The following is a 17743-nucleotide window of genomic DNA, read 5'->3' on the forward strand; positions in this document are numbered from 1 at the left end:
CTTCTATTGCTTTGAACTTTCGCAATAACTAAGTCAAATAGTATTTGACTTCTCTATTATAGACAAACTAAATAAAATTGTTTCGGTATTAAAATATTTCATATTCCACATTTATGAACATTTAAGAACATTTAAGAGCATTCATATATTTCATAAATATCTATTGGAATATGTGGAATTGAAATGATAATAAAACGCGGAGTACAAGAAGACCTAGCCTAACTAAATGAAATGAAACAATAAAAATGTTACTACTCATGGGTATGTATAATCATACCCATGGTCACTATGCTTGCCAAGCACGTATACAACTAGTAGCCCGTGTCGATTCGGACCATTCGTCCTACGACATGATTGGGCACCAGAGGAACCATAAAACATGCGACTCACCGTTCGCAGATATACTCTTCTTCCGACAGTCAAACACCAGGTAGGAGGCTGCCTTGTAGGAGAAAACGGAAGTCGTGAAGAAAGCTGTTCATCTGTAACAAAGAAAGGAGAATTACGGTTAATTTTGAAAATTATCCATTTTTATTCCAATAAAATTATATATGAAATTGAATTTTATAAAATATTAACAAGTAAAAAGAAATCTCAATTATCAAGTATTGAAATTGTAAATTATTCTATTTTAATAAAAAGCAATTAAGTGACGTACCAAGACGGAAGTCGTGAAGAAAACCATCATCAGGATATCCAGGAACTCGGCTAAATCAAAAAATTCATCTGTAACAAAACAAAAAAGAATTACGGTTAATTTTGCAAATTATATCAATTTTTGATATAATAAAATTATATATGAATTTAGATTTTATAAAATATTAGCAGTTAAAAGAAACTTTTAATTATTAAGTGTTGAAATTGTAAATGATTCTATTTGAATTAAAATTAATTGAATAAAGTAATAAGATACTTACACTCTTTCCTTATGGAGCATCGCCCAAGACTCCTCTTCAGTGATACCCGCGACTCTAATACGCGATATATCGAGTAATTAGAAAAAAAGAATTAAAAATAAAAGTAAAGACTAGTAACGCGACCGTGAATAATTTCCGGCATACAATAATTGTAGACTCTACTTTCGCGATGGAAAAAGAAAAATCAGAGCCACGATGCTCTAGAAAATATTTTATAATACGCAGTAAACACTGACTCTACTTTCGCGTGATTCCTAATCGTACAAACGCAACTCTAATCAGGGCCACTTCGCCCTTGCAAAAATCAAAACATTGGAAGTGTGTTCGTACAAACACTGACTCTACCGACCGCATTGCGCGCGGCCACAACAATTCCTGAAAGAAAAACTTGGTGAGCAGGGATGGGCTGGGTGGAAATATACAAAACAACATTCTTCTTATTGAGCATTGGTAACAAAAATACTGTTATTAATGGCTTGTAAATGAAAATATCTATGTTCGTGAAATATATTCGACGAGCACAAATATTGTTAAACCTGAATATTGATCCTAGATTGAAATGAAATGTTTTAAATAATTGTTGATAATTATTTCAATGAATATTACTATTTTGATTTAAACTTGCATCGAAAGCTGGATATTATAATATAATTACTACGATTTAACAAAAATAGATTGTTTAAAATAATTTATAATTGCAGAAGAGAAGCAATCATTTGCAGTAAAATACGAATTATTTCAATTTTGTTCTAATTTAAAACAAATGTATTAAAATACTAGACAAAACTATTTAATAAAATGAAAAATTAATTATTCTTTTCCTATGAATTGATTAAAGAACAAAAATATTTCTAATCTTTTCTTTCTTGGTACCTTGGTACCAATTAACTATCAAAAAACAACGACTCAATGAAGAAAAAGTAATAATAAACGTTAATAATTGATTAGAATAAATTAAAACAATAAATTCTTATGAAATTATATTGCAAACCCATATCAGATGTCGTGGCGTCCTTTCAAAATCTATCAAATATCTGTAATAAAAAAGAAATACGAATTTATGTACATAAAATTTAATCAACAATTATAAAGTTATTATTAATAAACGATCGAACTATAATTGATACAAAATATTTTAATGGATACAATGTGTACCTATTATTTATGCGGAAGGATGCTCTTAACACGTCCTGTCAGTTCGACGCTCGAGAGAGCAATGGCGAGACCTTCCTTCCCATCGTAGACCGGTCGGCACTTCGGCAACACTCGGAAATGTTCGGTATATTCTGCTATCGGCCGATACCTAACGAAGTACACGAACAGGTCTAAACAGAAATAATATTACGATGCTCAAGAAAAAACGTTATTAAATTACAAATAGCAAATTGTATGAAACAATACGGAAAACATTCAATAATGTTCAAGAAATTACTGATATAAAGGGAAAATAATTCAGATTCTGCTGTTCGAATTCTATTGTGAATTCACAGCAAGAGCAACAAATGTCAACTCACGTATTTTTAAAGATAACCTCGAATTAATGTCAAAAATCAGGAATCTAGACTTCTCTCCAGCTATTCTTTCTATTTTTTGTACTTTTAACACTCGAAAAACAATTTAATTTAATGTTTGAAGATAATTTAATCTTACCTGTTGCAGACACGTGGAAATCAGACGAAGCTTCGAAGAGGAATGCTGTACTGCGCCACAAATCGACGCACTCGCTCACACAACGACGAGTCTGATTGGTCGAAATAAGAGGACGCCAACATGGCGCGACCAATCACAGCCATTGATAGAAGTTTCAAAGTGCTTCGAAACATTAATACTAATCGTAAGGGAAAGGTTCGTTAAAAATTATCAACGCCATATTGAAATAAAGTCAACATTACTTTTCTCAACTTTAAACACCAAAATATAGGAAACAAAGTAGAAAAAATATAAGATATTGACGGGATTTGAGAAATCATTGATATAAAAGCAGAATAAATGAAGGAAATGTTAGTTTAATTCGTATTTATATCGCTATAATAGTAAAGACCGAGAAAATTAATTATCACGATATATAACAATAAATTACGGGAAAAATGTACTAAAAACATGAAAAAATGCAAAAATATTCGAAAAATCATTGATATAAAGGGAAAATAATTCAGATTCTATTCTTCCAACTTCATTGTGAATTCACAGCAAGAGCAACGAATTTCAACTCACGTATTTTTAAAGATAACCTCGAATTAATGTCAAAAATCAGGAATCTAGACTTCTCTCCAGCTATTCTTTCTATTTTTTGTACTTTTAACACTCGAAAGACAATTTAATTTAATGTTTGAAGATAATTTAATCTTACCTGTTGCAGACACGTGCAAGACGGACGAAGCTTCGAAGAGGACTGTTGCACTCCACCACACTCCGCGCAACGCACCCTTTAACGATGAATCTGATTGGTCTAAATAGGAGGACGCCTTAATGAAGTGACCAATCACAGGCATTGGTAGAAACTTTGAATTGCTTTGAAACTTTAACATTAAAAGAATGGAAAGATTCGTTAAAAATTATCAACGCCATATTGAAATATGATCAAGATTACTTTTTTCTCTTTAAAGCACCGAAATATAAGAAAGAAGATAGAAAAATACATAAGATATTAATGGTATTTAATAAATTATCACCATGAAAGCAGAATAAATGAGAAATATGTTATTTTAATTCGCATCTGTATCGACAAAATAGAGTATAAATTTTCAGCTTACGCATTTCTGAACACAATGTGGAAATGATGTCAGAAGTCACGACTCCGGTCTTCTCTTCAACTTTGTCTTCTGTTTTTTGTATTTTTGATACCTAATACACAATTTCACTACCACTATCACTAATTTCGCCCCTACAGGGGCCGGCGATTTTTGGGGGCTTATCTGTCCCCACGTTGCCCAACGAACACTATCGTCCACGCGCATTGGGGATGGGTTGGCAGCGCTGCCAACCCCAAACACCGCGCATTTTTAAATTTCTTCTTCTTTTCTTTTCCATACTTTTACTTCTGTAAACTTATCTCTCCATACTGTTATCGTGGCCGGTGTGTGTGTGTGTACGTGTGTGTATGTGTTAGTGTGGCCCCTTTTAGTCGCCTCTTACGACAGGCAGGGGATACCGTGGCCGTATTCTAAGCCCCCCGAGCCACAGGGGGTAATACACAATTTAATATAATATTTACACATATTCACACATACGAGCTGCGAATGAGCACTCGGTCGAGCGCAGAAAATGAACGAACTGCGTCCTACAGAAAAAACGAGGAACTAAATTTGTGGTCTGTTTTATCTTTTTGACGTCTTTCGCGAGTGAAAAATCAACGAAATCGTAGAATACACTATTTTTCTAAACGAAAGCTTGTACGTACATTTGTATATATAAAATAGCCTTCTTTAAATCGTTTATTGAAAATGTAGCTTTATGCTGAATCATAACATCCTTCACTTTTATTTGTGTACATACATACTCCTTTGTCACACTTTAGCCAATGATTGACAGATGGAGTAAAATGGAAGATCGTGTATTTGTTTAAGGTTATACAATACTATTTTGTTGGTCGATTTGTTTACGATTGAAGCAATTATTTTTGTAAAAAAGCAATAGTTGTGTTAGTAGATAAGAATTCATATGTAGAATATTGTTCAATACGGCACAAAATTTGTTGCCAAAATGAGTAAGATGTATACAACCGCCAATCTCTCTGACAAGGAATTAAAGGAACAAGGAAATCGTCTTTTCAATCTTCACAAATATGAGGATGCTGCGTACTGCTACACCAAAGCAATTGTGAGTCCCACTATGACCATATGCAGGCAAGTTACGACACTGCATCTTATTCCTGCAGATCAAAAATCCAACCCAAGCGTTATACTTTACGAACCGAGCTTTGTGTAACCTAAAATTGAAACGATGGGAATCGTCCTGTCAAGACTGCAGACGTGCTCTTGACATCGATCCATGTCTGGTAAAAGGTCATTTTTTCTTGGGTCTTGCTCTTCTTGAAATGGAACTTTTCGGCGAAGCTGTCAAACATTTACAAAGAGGTATGTATGCGACTCTTTGGTTAGGAATTTTACTGATTTTTTATTGATATACTTATTGAGGAGATATAGCTGTATAGCACAGTTGCAATTACTAATGTATTCAGTTAGTTCTATGATATATCTGTTGTATTATAATATTATTAAATAGAGATGTTTTGTAAATGTTCTTTTTTATGACATTTATGGTTTTTACACGAATGTAAAACTTATCCCTCACATGGTTGTATATCTTGAATGCCATGGAATAGCTGTGGATTTGGCTAAGGAACAAAAGTTGAACTATGGAGATGATATGACCAGTATTTTAAGACAAGCACGAAAACGTCTATTTCAATTGAGAGAAGAACAGAGGATTGCTCAAGATATTGAACTGCAATCATATTTAAACCAGTTAATAGTAGAAGATGCTGAAAGAAGCTTGGCTGCTTTAAAGGAACAAGAAACAGCAAAAGAAACAAATGGTAAAATTGAAGGGGAAGGTGTGTCTAATGAATTTGCAAGGAAAAAAGAGGAGATAGAAGAAAAAAGAGATACCTGTATGGCTCAGCTTAATGATTTGTTTGCAAAAGTTGATGAAAGAAGAAGGGTAAGTTGATACTTATTAATTTTCAAAGTAATGCTTTAACTGCATTACAAGTGAAAATAATCCTATTTTGTTTGTGGTCTCTGTAAACACATTTAACAGAAAAGAGAAGTACCTGATTATTTGTGTGGAAAGATTAGTTTTGAAATTTTACAAGAGCCTGTAATTACACCAAGTGGAATTACATACGAACGAAAAGACATTGAAGAACATTTGCAAAGGGTGGGACACTTTGATCCAGTTACTCGAGTTCGCTTAACACAAGATCAGCTGATTCCTAACTTAGCTATGAAAGAAGTAGTAGATACGTTTCTGCAAGAAAACGAATGGGCATTATATTATTAATATGTACATTTAGGTCACTGCCATATGATAAATAACTATACATACAATGATTATTTTTTTGTCCTGTTGATTTACACAAATGTGCATATCATTATCTTACAGTGAATAGATCTTGCATTTGTACAAACTTCAATCTGAGTTTTCATCTATAGCTGAATATATTTAGTTTATTGTTATTTGAACAATTATTAAGCCATTGAACAGACATAATAACAATGTCATTAATAAAACCACTTTCTTTTATAAATGTTTCTTAAATTGTGAGTGAATATTAATGTTAAATATTAAAAATAGCACACAATACTCTTAAGTGGGTTGTTAGCAAGTATGAATCGTACAAGAATATTATAATTGTATATCTTCTTTTTCCTATAGATGATAAATAAATTTATCTTATGGTGAATAAAAAATAGTTTATCATTTACTAATTATTTATAAAATTATTGTTTCAGTCCTAAAACTTCTTTACAAATAAATTACATACATTTATATAAATATAAATTAGTATGTATTATGTAAAAAAATTTACATGTCAAAAGGATTAAATCAATCAATTTTTTTTAGTAAATTGAATGTTAAGAAGTAATGAAATTTAATGCAATGATAGCAGTAATTCCAGCTACAGTGGGTGGTATATAATATTGATAAAAAGATGGATGATTTGCTGCTCCCATTGAAAGTACAATCCAACCAACAAAATATAATATGCTAGACAATAATTGTGATCGAGTTCCCTGGTGATTAGTAGGAACTTGCACCCATCCTAGTGTGCTACATGCTACTAAAATTATCCAGCTTTGAAGTAACAGAGGATCTTCCGTGGAAAGTCTCATGTCATAACTGAAATAAATTTATAGAAGATATAATTACAACAATTTAATACCGTATTTTTTTATATGCACCTAAATATATATAAATATCTAATATAAAAATTAATTCCAAACCTGAAATTTTTTGCCCAAACAAGTACAGATGGTATAGCTGGAATGGCAGTAAAACACCAGAGTATGAAGACAATAAGATGATTAAATATTTTCTGTCTTGTATTTTCGTGTTCTTCGGGATCATTTCCCAAATTTCTAAACTGTCGTATTAAATTAAAATGTTGTAACGAAGCCATTAATAAGTCTTCTAGATAATCTTCATACATTCTTGTTAAATTTAAAAAATATAGAAACACTGAAATTATCATAGCCGAAGCTCCACAGGTTGCTGGTACTAAAGATAAAACAAGAATCGCAGTAATAAATGGTAGTTGATTTAATCCACCAAGTAGCCAATCTGACCATGTTGTTGAAAAAGCTATTGCTCGTGCTAAAAATCTAAAAAAATTAAAAAATTTTCGTATAAAATCTAATGTATATGTATTAATACAGTTAAATTTTCTTACCTAACAGCAATACTATGTGCCACTGATCCAAGAAATATAATAGAACAACATACTCCAATAGTAAGTGCACAAAGAATAGCTGTAGCAACTAAACTTTCCAATACTAAGTTATAGTAAAATGAGAAAAATATAGTAATCAATATTACTGGAATTTGTTCATGACCAGGATTAATTCTGATTGACAAAAATACTAAGAGTAAACTAATAATTGTTGTATATAGAAGATACCAACGATCTCTTACGATACAAGAAATCTGATCTATAATACCACTTTCTCGAATATTAATTTCATAGAGACATGCCGGGTCTAAAGTTATTCTTAAGCTAGCGGAGATGTTAGAAGAATCATATTTGGTTTGAACTTTCAATGTTTTCGGCCCATTATCCCTAAACATTAAAAATTCTCTAATATAATAGATTTTTGAAATGACAGTAATTTAATTAGTTTTTTGTATACTTACACAACAGTAAAAAATTGCATTTGTGTAACTCCAACACTCCATGGTTCTATTAATTCAACAATTGCATGATGTTTTGGATCTGTACACCCAGATGCTTTAAGTTCAACTGCTACAGCATTTATATTTTCAAGAGTGGCATAATATCTAATATGTCCATAATCAGACTTTCTCACTTGAGATTTCGTAAATAAATTTTTTAAGACAGGTAAACCACCTCTAACAGGTATAACTCTTGTATCATAAGGATATAAATTAACATTTACTTCCACATAATTTTCTAAATCATCTGGAGTAATCCTTACTACAATGTGTGTTACACCAGGGTATTTTATTTCTTCAAGATTCAAATCAACAGTTTTTCTTAAACGGTGTAAAGGATCTACTGAAATCCTTGTCTTATTTGTTAAATTCCAGCCCCAAGTGCTAAACAGAATACTTTAAGTAATGCCATGATAAATGTATAACATAAAATAAAAGGTAAAGAAATATTATTACCAAACTCTTGATTGCCTTTCTATGGAAGATGCTGAACATACAAATAACCAATCTTTAGATTCTAAATTTATAGTGTCGATGGTTAAATATTCTGGATCTTCTCTTAGTCTAATCATAAGATAAATGGAAGATATCCTCTTAGATAAATTTTTACTAGTCCATGTATAATGTCTTCGAATATCTTCTATCCATTCACCACCAGATTCAAACTGTATTGTTGGTTTATAGGTATATAATTTTTTACCGGAAGTACGCTGTAAGAACAATTAGAAAATTAGATGAAGGTTTCTGTATATAAAAAAGACGTTATAAGAGTTTCGTACGTGATAAAAATGATATGATAAAGCCTCCATTCTTTCGTCAGGTTCAGAGAAAATTTTCGGAGGTTTTTGAGAATAATTGACCGAATCAAATAATGATCGCACAACAGCAAGTACTAATTGTTTGCACCAAAGAATACATAGATGATCTGTAGATTTCCAAACATCAGGTATAGCAGTAGAAATAACATTTATATCTGCTGTAGAATCTAAAATTTGTGTTGGAGCCACAAGTATATCTCGTGGTCCTCCTCCTATTGATACTACACTTGTGCCTGCTTCTTTTATTTCACTCAAGTGATCATTCAAATTTCGATAATAAGCAGCTAAAGTACTATCTAATACCAACACTGGTGTATGAGGTGCAGCCAAAGTAATAATAATACTTGCAACACTAGCATTTAAATTTGGTGTTAATACCAGAGAACCTTTAGCTATAATACCTCCCTGAAAAAAATAAAATGTAGTTTAACATTCTTCCTGAAGTAAGTATATTTATATATTTACCATTGAATGTCCAATAAGTATAATATTCTCTACATTGGTCTTGTATAAACTTAAAATTTTTTGTATACAATATGAAACATATAATGTTTCATCCATTAGTACACCTTGAATTAATAAATAAATTGTTAATTATTTAAGAAGATATAAATACATGGCAAATTTTGCAGTAGTAAATAGTTTTTCCATTATTCTGTATATTACCTCCATATAAGGCAGAATAGTCTTTGCCAAATGAAACTGTGAAATAGTCAAAATGAAATGGAGTTCTGTTTTTTAAACTTTTCCTTAAACTCACAGAAGCCAGAGATCTTACTGAAAGAAAAAGAATTTGTTTGCAATATTTCATATTTAAGATATCAAAATATTGTTATCAAATTTTAAAAACCTTGCTCATGAGATCCTGCATTGCCTGGTATAAAAAGAACTGGTATTCCTGAGAAATACATCCTTCTAAGTTTTTCTGTAATGAAACCTTCTCCATATGCATATAATCCATATCTTCTATATTGTTCTTCTAGTTTGTTATCCAAAGAGATTCTCTAATGTTTACAAGCATAATATAATTTGTTTAAATAATTAATCAGACTGTTATTATAAAATTAGTAGAGCTAGTTCATGTTTTAGTACATGTTTTAATTAAAGAATATTATATTGTATATACATACCACATACTGAGGATATTCAAACATATATGTCATATCACAGGTATTTTCCTCAAAATCCGTAACATAACGAGCAGCTCCAAGCATATACAATAGGAGGAATAACATTAACAATAAAAATAATGTAGTATAAATAAATAAAGATTTAATTCGAATCATTTTTGTTGTTTATAACAAGGTCAATTTTAACAAATCGTAATGGTTGTATTCTTCGTCATGTTCATAATGTAAAAATTGGAGTAAAAACGAATTTACGTCATATCATAATTTAAAATGATAATATACAATTAAACAAATAGCTGATTGACGAAAATCAACATATTTGAGTCACAAAGTTACAATACTGTAGCATTAGGTTAAATTGTCCGTGCAACTAAAATATCACTGCGCAACTCGTCATCGTTCTTATTATAAAACAGATATATTTACATACATAAAACATGGACATTAATCATTATCATATAATTTCTTATATATCAAAGCTTTATTTTTCAAATTTACAAGTTATATTGAAATCGAATACTTCATATAAGGATATATGGAAATGATTATAGTTGTATGTCAATTTGAAGAATGCAAATGTAATTTATGGTATATTATATTTTTATTACATATTCAAATTAATGTTTGAATTATTAAATAATATAGCTGCAATCATGCTCAATTTCGCTTTGCTCAATAGGATATGATAGTTTTCGGCAAATAGTTTCCGCGAGTTCCCAATAGATGGCGCTAGTGTTCCCCAAATTCCAATATTTCAGTAGGTAAGTTGTTGAGTGGTTTGAGCAGTTTTCGTATAGATGGCACTACGGTCGAATTTTGTACCCCTTCCCCTTTCGGCGGGAAATTTAAATTTGCAATTAAATTATAATTCATATGTGATGTATCAACATATTAATTGTTATTTTATTGTTCTAAAGATGTCTTATTATTTTTTTCTACTACAGGTGTAAATAAACGGGTTTTCTGCAGCACTGATTTTAGATAGAATGACAACTTAAAAGATAGATGACCTACTCGTTAGTTACGAAACAGTTACCACCTTGAAGGGAGTTCGTTTAAAACTTCACCCCTTTCTGTTTTATTTCATATAACAGTGTATTTGTAACTATTTAAGTGGCTTATTATTGTGCTGTTTTCTTAAAAGTTAAGCATAGCGCAATATTTCAGGTAACTGATATTAACATCGTTCCAGAAGATCGCATCCAATAGAACAACTTATCAAGTAATAAGATTCATGCAAACGCATCATAATATCAAGTATGCATTTGTGTGTGTATGTATGCTTAAGTACGAACACTTAAATTCGTTCACTGGTGCTGTTCGTTTTACGATTGATAAACGGTGAACGTAAGGTGTCGTTGGGACATTCGTTTCACAGTTCTGTGTTCCAGAAATTTCTGTAGGCTAGTGGATGCGATTTTTCATAAAAGATCATCTTGCTGCGTCTAGTTAAGGTTTCATATTACTTGAATCTTGCATTATTGATCGTAACTTTTTTCACAAATAGTATCCGATCAACTGTTTTCCAAAATGTCCTTGTTCGGATCACTAATGGGTGATCTTGATGATGATCCTATTTTTGGGTGAGTTAAAATTATTTTTAACTTGTTAATTTGTAATAGTAATTAAATAAACATACGACTCAAATAATTGTTTTCTCCATTCTCTGCTAAATGCTATTAAAATATTATGATATTAATATCATTGCTCAAACTCATGAAAAAAGTATTCATACGTTCATATAACTGTGAATTCATACGAATATAGAAGCAGTGTTATTGTTTAACATGTACTTAATATGTTCACATAAATTTCTATTTATTTAGTTTTCCACACAAATTTTGTTTCCATAGCAACTTGCTTTTGTTTAATATATTTATTGGAAATATGATATTTTTTTGCTTTATCTTGTAAAATTTTTGTAATATTTAATTGGCAGCATGATTTCTTAAAATTTATTTGTATATATACATACATATGTAACACGAATAGTTCAAGGAGGTTCTAATATAAAAAAATAATTACAAACAATGATATCTATGTATGTTTTATTACAGGTCTCACATGCAATCCATGAGACATATGAATGACATGATGTATTCCTTGTTCAATGACCCATTCGGAATGATGGGTCATCCTTGTCACAATGCCATCACAGATGGTAACCATAGGAGCAGAAGTCGTCAAAATGAACTTCAAATGATGCCTTTTGGATTTCCACCAATGCCATCATTTAATATGGGCAATTTGTTTACAAACTTTGTATGTAAATTTGTTATAGAAAACATTTGGAGTATAGAGTAGAACTGGAAATAATTAATTCTATTATCTGAACTATATTTCAGGATAATATGGCATCGGGTGCAAATTGTCATTCTTACACTTCTAGATCTGTAATGACTATGGCTAGTGGTCCTGATGGTCTCCCACAGGTTTACCAAGCAACCATGTCTACAACAACTGCACCTGGTGGCGTAAAAGAAACAAAGCAAACAGTTTGTGATTCCCGTACTGGAGTGAAAAAAATGGCTATTGGTCATCACATTGGAGAAAGAGCACACATTTTGGAAAGAGAGCAAAATGTTCACAGTGGTGAACAAGAAGAACATCAAGAATTTATTAATCTTGATGAAGGTAACTAGTTTTATACATATGTTGTTACTTTTTTGTACATACGAAATGAAATAATGTATAAATTCTGTTTTGTAGAAGAGGCAGAGAGTTTCAATAACGAATGGGAAACACGTACGCGCCGGACTGTTGGCGCTATAGGAAATTCTCATTATGGTAATCATCATGGTTCTAGAAACCGGCCTGATCATAGACAACTGGCTTTACCTGATGCATCAGGAAGGTTAGTTTCATAAATTTATCAAATATATAGTATATAGAATCTTGAGAAAAACAGTATTTTCCAAAGATGGGATAATCCTTAAACATGTGCGTAGTAGTTAATTTAACGAAATTTCAACATTTTTTTACTATATTTTTTCTTATAACTACATGCATGTAATAGGGTATGTAGTAACTGTATATACATATAACATGAAACGTGAAAATACGTTGCATATAATTGATGAAATGATATTATATATGCATGTAGAGTAGTATCGAAAGTATAGCAGTATTACTGATAAATTTCAATTTATGCAGTGTGCATAAAAAATCCAGAAGACGAACCGGTAAAAAAAAGTGAAGGGCAACATTGGATCGCATCATCGTATATCACTTCTATCTCAGTCTATGCATTCCCGATCAAAATTTTGTATCAAGCATTAAAATAAAAAACAAGCAGGCTTCAGTTTTAATTTCTTCTTTTCAGTTGCAATGTTGCATGATCTAGGTATATGTGCATTGCATTGTAGTATTTATAGTATTTTTGTGATATATTAATACTTTCCATTTTTTGGTTCACTTATCTTACAACATTCAAACAGAACTATCATGTTTCTGTCGTATAATTTATGTACTATTATTTATTAACTCGTGTGAGTCAGTACAAGAAGGATAATTATTTGTGACATATTTTGCAACTTTAAATCTAAGTAATAGTATTTTATAGTAATGTAAAATCGTCAAAATTATAAGTAAAATAAATAAAGCAAATATGTCATTGAATTACATAATACTGCTCTTGATGTTTTTTTTTATTGGAAACAATTTTGGTTTCGTCTCTGTGTTTTATTTTTCTTTGTATATGTTGTTGATTCGCTTATTATGTGCTTCCATAGTCGATATTCTAATTCTTCGAGACGGACACCTTCTCTTAGACGTAGTTTAAAATCGCCTACGTCTAGAACATATAGCCCAACTCATACTTTAAGGTAAGTTTCTTATTTCTTTGTACTTTCATTTTCTGCTCATCTTTTTAAAACATGTCCATGTGTTTATATAATGAAATTAATGATAAATGAATGAAAATATACATCATAAATGGAATCTTATATCCATAAAATAACATTCTGTAACATATTGTATAATTACTACATTGTAGTATGATAACTTATGGTATTTAGAAATAATTGCAGTGTGGATTTCTTGCATGCAACTGTTTGTTTATCTATTGATTAGTTTTGAAGGTGGTAATAGGTGTATTTATTAATTTTTCTTATTATTTTTCAACATAAAATAACTTTGTTAATTTTAATTAAAAAAATTCACCTATTGTTGTGATATACTGTTGTTATTATTAATTCTCATTTTATATCTGTATACATATACAGTAAAGTATTATTTAATTACTGTTTTACACTTTTTTTTTCGTTTTTATTATCTGTAATACAACAAAAACGTTGGTATGAAATGTACCATATATTGTGTATTGCAGGTACAGCCGCAAATATTAATAAAATAAAAACATAGTACACAGCGGTGACACTTATGCAACGTAAGTACGTTGCTCTATATTTTAAATTAATGTTTAATATTCTTACAGTTTTATTGTAATTTTCTGGATATGTTTCCAATATTATTAATGATTTTTAACCCAGCAGCACACGCATTGGGGTAAAAAATTACCTCAGAACCATTTATAATACTGTCACATAAATACGGATAGTCACAGGCTTTTCCTTTTCTCCCTGCGTGTGCTACCGGCTTAACTAAAATGAGACCTGAAGTTTTTTACACATGGACTAATTACATCATAATTCATTCGAAACTCGATCTTTAAGTTAATAAGATGAACTATATTTCAATATTTTCGTGTTTACAGTTCAAATTCAGCCGATGAAATAGAATCTGCTAGTATTAAATCTACACCAGCAGCCTCTGCAAGTGTAGTAGGAAACCGAAAACGTAAACATACACCAAGTACCAAAGATTGCAAAAAAAGTCACATTGTGTCGGATAGTAATGTTTAGAATTTCTATTAAATTTCTTTTATCTATGTTTTAACTTTACTGCAGAACTTCGGTGAAGTTAATCTCGTATGATACGGTTTCATGTAATTTCTGTAGTGATTACCAATAATAGAGGGACTACTGATTTGCTCTGATGAATCTAGAAAGAGAAACAATAGGTCCTGTATATTCTGTAAATTAAAATAAACTGAACGAATTTTTTTAATTTTTAACTTCCTTCTAAGAAAAGAAAGTATTTTTATTTAGGATATGAAAAATAAACTTACCGAAGTTTTACTGCAGTTATTTTCCATTTTACATATAAACTATTTCTTAGAATCTCTGTGAATGAATAAAATATGTGTAGAGTCTACAAAGTTATATATCGAAATATTTGAAAAGTATGAGTGTAAGAATATTATGGAGTATTTAACTGTTTTGGATGTCTCTACAGTTACATTATCACTATAAAAATTAATTTGTTGTTGAAAATTACTGTTGAGGTATTATCTTTTGGTTTTCTAAATCGTGAATGATCAATTTTCAGATCTTGTTTAAAAAATGTATTTATGAATTTATAAATATATTTTAGAGTGCATCCAATAATGATATAAAAACAAAGTATTTTAAAGTAGTGTATTTATCAATAAACGTACAATTTAATGTAATAAGTTTTTTTCATTATGCTTTATTTAAATAAAGTCACAGATTTAGTATAATTGAAACCCCGTTATGCTAAAAAAAAATAGAAGAGAGCAAATTATCCCTAATACCACTACTTTCGTGTGTTTTTATATAAGCAATAAACTAATTTAATTTTATTTAATATCCCTGCAATGAAAACATTATCAAGTTTACAGTAAAGTTCAAAATCATATAAAATGAAATATTTCGTATTAAATGGTAATAAACTGGACTGATGTCTTAAAAAAATTATCTCAAAAAATTGTTTAAGTACCTTGTTAATATTTTCATTCAACCACGTCACAACAGTGCGTAAAATACGTATATATTTTTATTCAATTTCATTAAAAAATATCATGCCCCCTATATATCGTAACAAGAATAAAAGTAATTTTTATAACATATAGCAAAGCATTAATATGAAAATCAAAAAAAGAAAGAAAAAGTAAGAGGAAAGCTGGCAAAAAAAGTGATATATATGTTCCTTGCACCATGTAGGGCGAATTGATGTTTGTTAATTGTCTTCTGCTAAGGTGTTGATCCTTGAATTAATAGCCAGGAGTTGTGCCACGAAGGCTGAATCGCTCATAACTGTAGCAAGAGCAGAAAGTAAATCTTCTACTGTATCTTGTGACAAGTCTAACTGCCGAGCACATTCTGCGATGATTTCTTTTTCCTCGGTATCGGGATTAATCTGTAAATATATTTGTTTAATTAGTTCACGCTAAGTACCGAACATTATTTGATGCTGTATAATCGAATGGAACCGAACCTTCGGTGAACCGCAAAATTTGTTGAACGCCATTTTGATTCTTTTCTTGCCGTTGCTAGTTTGGTAAAAAACTGTAAAAGTTTGTGCATTATTCATGTCTAGCACAACAGGAAAATATATACCAGCTGTAACATGACCTTTAGTATCTCGCGCAAGGAGACTCCTGAAGTTGTAAACTAAATTTCTACGTTCCGTAACATCGATGGCAGTTAAATATGGCCTTGCCACGTATATAAGAGCAACTTGTGTTCTCTCCAAGGTGTCAGATCGAGTTTTCCTTTCATGCCATTCGACATAATCGGGGTCATTAGCGCATAGAAAGTAATTGTACTCTTTTTTACAATCCGGCTCGTCAGACTGAATAAACCAGCCTGTATGTGGATACAATTTATCTTCCATCACAGTAATTACTCGAGCTACATGATATCCGGGATCGAGAAGCATAACTCCTCGGCGCCCGCTAATATTAATTTTCAGGCACACAAGTACATGTTCCTTTTCTCCACTGTCTGCAGCGGGTGGTCCACCGACGTAATTAGCAACATTATCTATCGTCTGTTAAATATCACACGTTACTATACGATTCTTAATAACATAGGAAATAAGTGATAATAAATGATAAACAAACCTCCTCGCAGGACACTAAGTAGAGGCCACTTGCTATGTCAGGAAATCGTTTGTTTAAACCCTTTAACCGATGTAGTAACTCAAACCCCAAACCTACGCAAGTATGATGTTCACGTGTTATAAGTGGTTGATATTTGTGATAAAATCTCTCCAGTACGCTTTCACCGCTGGCAGCGTAATCCTTATAGAATCTGTTGTTTATAAAATAGAATTTTAATAGATGCCGCGGTATTCGGATAAAACATAGAAAAATATGCTATACTACTTACTTAAGGAAATTGCCAACGGTGTCATAACGGTGCTCGCGCAGTAAGTGCTGCGTTTCCAATTCAACGCTGCCTGCTAATTCCTCATACTCTTCGACCGTTGAGACGGTCAGGGCTGGAGCTTCGTAATGGGCCCATACCGGCAGGGGTAGCGGCACACCCCTGATCCAGGGCCCGCGTGCCTGCCCCTGTGGCTGGCACCATATTTCTGCCGTCTCGAGTCAACTCGGCCATTCGCTTCCCCAGCGGCCAACTGTTGGCACGAAGCCATGCTCATCCCTGCAGCTGCTTATTGGCTCCACAGGGCTCTCTCCGTGTTTTATACTCTTCTCTCGCTCTATAAATAAGATTTTTTATTTCAACTTATTTGTAATGATCGTTATAATATTCTAATTGATCGAGCTGTAAGATAACTTGGCTGAAAATAGCACATTTATTTTTTTACTTCAACTAATATAACCCACGTTTTATTTTAAATAATTATTAATTCTATTGTTAAATATATTTACTGTAAGTCCACTGCTATTTAAGAACACGAATTAACACACTTCCGTATGAAAAAATTCGTGAAATAAATGTAGAAAAGAGGATCGGATTTGTCGTTGGCTTGGTATCCAACATGGCGACAGTATGTGCACAGTGAATCAATACACGACCAAATAGATATGTAACGTGCCACGTGTCTAGTACGACCTTCATCACATAATGCTACTATTCCTACTAATCCATTATCATTTTCTAGGTATTCTTTTTATAAAATAATTTACATTACCGATGTTGATCTTTCATTCCGG

At 31.4% G+C, this 17743-nt stretch overlaps 4 protein-coding genes and 1 long non-coding RNA gene across 8 annotated transcripts; 2 read left to right on the top strand and 3 right to left on the bottom strand.

The window, feature by feature from the left end:
• Window positions 1-1818: 1818 nt before the first annotated feature.
• Window positions 1819-2658, bottom strand: LOC117602182 (uncharacterized). Its single transcript, XR_004580905.2, has 3 exons — window positions 2568-2658; window positions 2073-2242; window positions 1819-1951 (listed from the first exon to the last, which is right to left on the bottom strand). It is a non-coding gene; the product is annotated as an uncharacterized LOC117602182 (long non-coding RNA).
• A 1370-nt stretch (window positions 2659-4028) lies between these two features.
• STUB1 (STIP1 homology and U-box containing protein 1) lies at window positions 4029-6285 on the top strand. Its single transcript, XM_034319845.2, has 4 exons — window positions 4029-4736; window positions 4795-4993; window positions 5242-5579; window positions 5679-6285. Exons 1-4 carry the CDS (start codon window positions 4620-4622, stop codon window positions 5919-5921), a joined length of 897 nt encoding a protein of 298 aa, XP_034175736.1. The 5' UTR covers window positions 4029-4619; the 3' UTR covers window positions 5922-6285.
• A 209-nt stretch (window positions 6286-6494) lies between these two features.
• PGAP1 (GPI inositol-deacylase) lies at window positions 6495-10205 on the bottom strand. Its single transcript, XM_034319826.2, has 10 exons — window positions 9760-10205; window positions 9480-9633; window positions 9296-9406; window positions 9095-9198; window positions 8591-9034; window positions 8268-8521; window positions 7773-8195; window positions 7312-7698; window positions 6866-7243; window positions 6495-6761 (listed from the first exon to the last, which is right to left on the bottom strand). Exons 1-10 carry the CDS (start codon window positions 9913-9915, stop codon window positions 6497-6499), a joined length of 2676 nt encoding a protein of 891 aa, XP_034175717.1. The 5' UTR covers window positions 9916-10205; the 3' UTR covers window positions 6495-6496.
• An 843-nt stretch (window positions 10206-11048) lies between these two features.
• Mlf (myeloid leukemia factor) lies at window positions 11049-15733 on the top strand. 4 transcript variants are annotated; one of them, XM_034319844.2, is made up of 7 exons: window positions 11049-11342; window positions 11817-12021; window positions 12105-12393; window positions 12469-12613; window positions 13491-13583; window positions 14087-14146; window positions 14474-14613. In XM_034319844.2, exons 1-6 carry the CDS (start codon window positions 11290-11292, stop codon window positions 14103-14105), a joined length of 804 nt encoding a protein of 267 aa, XP_034175735.1. In that variant the 5' UTR covers window positions 11049-11289; the 3' UTR covers window positions 14106-14146; window positions 14474-14613. The 4 variants fall into 4 exon arrangements, with proteins under 4 accessions (XP_034175735.1, XP_034175734.1, XP_034175733.1 ...); XM_034319842.2 differs by lacking the exon at window positions 14087-14146 and having other exon boundaries at window positions 11050-11342; window positions 14474-15733; XM_076691720.1 differs by lacking the exon at window positions 13491-13583 and having other exon boundaries at window positions 11050-11342.
• On the bottom strand, window positions 14606-17170 carry LOC117602423 (uncharacterized; the record flags this gene model as incomplete). The annotated part of the gene is made up of 5 exons (XM_034320417.2): window positions 14606-14760; window positions 14888-15978; window positions 16057-16611; window positions 16685-16874; window positions 16953-17170. Coding segments are annotated over 4 exons (1143 nt in total), but the record flags the coding sequence as incomplete, so codon positions are not given.
• Window positions 17171-17743: the final 573 nt, after the last annotated feature.

This window comes from Osmia lignaria, chromosome 13 (genome assembly GCF_051020975.1).
Source record: "Osmia lignaria lignaria isolate PbOS001 chromosome 13, iyOsmLign1, whole genome shotgun sequence".
NCBI classification, from domain to species: domain Eukaryota; kingdom Metazoa; phylum Arthropoda; class Insecta; order Hymenoptera; family Megachilidae; genus Osmia; species Osmia lignaria.

Excerpts from the sequence above, each read along its gene's own strand:
- STUB1 (XM_034319845.2), top strand. The coding sequence starts at position 4,620 with ATGAGTAAGATGTATACAACCGCCAATCTCTCTGACAAGGAATTAAAG. Across the intron at positions 4,737-4,794 it reads ACTGCTACACCAAAGCAATT|ATCAAAAATCCAACCCAAGC; the intron begins GTGAGTCCCACT and ends TTATTCCTGCAG. Across the intron at positions 4,994-5,241 it reads TGTCAAACATTTACAAAGAG|CTGTGGATTTGGCTAAGGAA; the intron begins GTATGTATGCGA and ends GCCATGGAATAG.
- PGAP1 (XM_034319826.2), bottom strand. The coding sequence starts at position 9,915 with ATGATTCGAATTAAATCTTTATTTATTTATACTACATTATTTTTATTG. Across the intron at positions 9,199-9,295 it reads CTATTCTGCCTTATATGGAG|GTGTACTAATGGATGAAACA; the intron begins GTAATATACAGA and ends TATTAATTCAAG. Across the intron at positions 9,035-9,094 it reads TACTTATTGGACATTCAATG|GGAGGTATTATAGCTAAAGG; the intron begins GTAAATATATAA and ends TATTTTTTTCAG.
- Mlf (XM_034319842.2), top strand. The coding sequence starts at position 11,290 with ATGTCCTTGTTCGGATCACTAATGGGTGATCTTGATGATGATCCTATT. Across the intron at positions 12,022-12,104 it reads GCAATTTGTTTACAAACTTT|GATAATATGGCATCGGGTGC; the intron begins GTATGTAAATTT and ends ACTATATTTCAG. Across the intron at positions 13,584-14,473 it reads AGCCCAACTCATACTTTAAG|TTCAAATTCAGCCGATGAAA; the intron begins GTAAGTTTCTTA and ends TCGTGTTTACAG.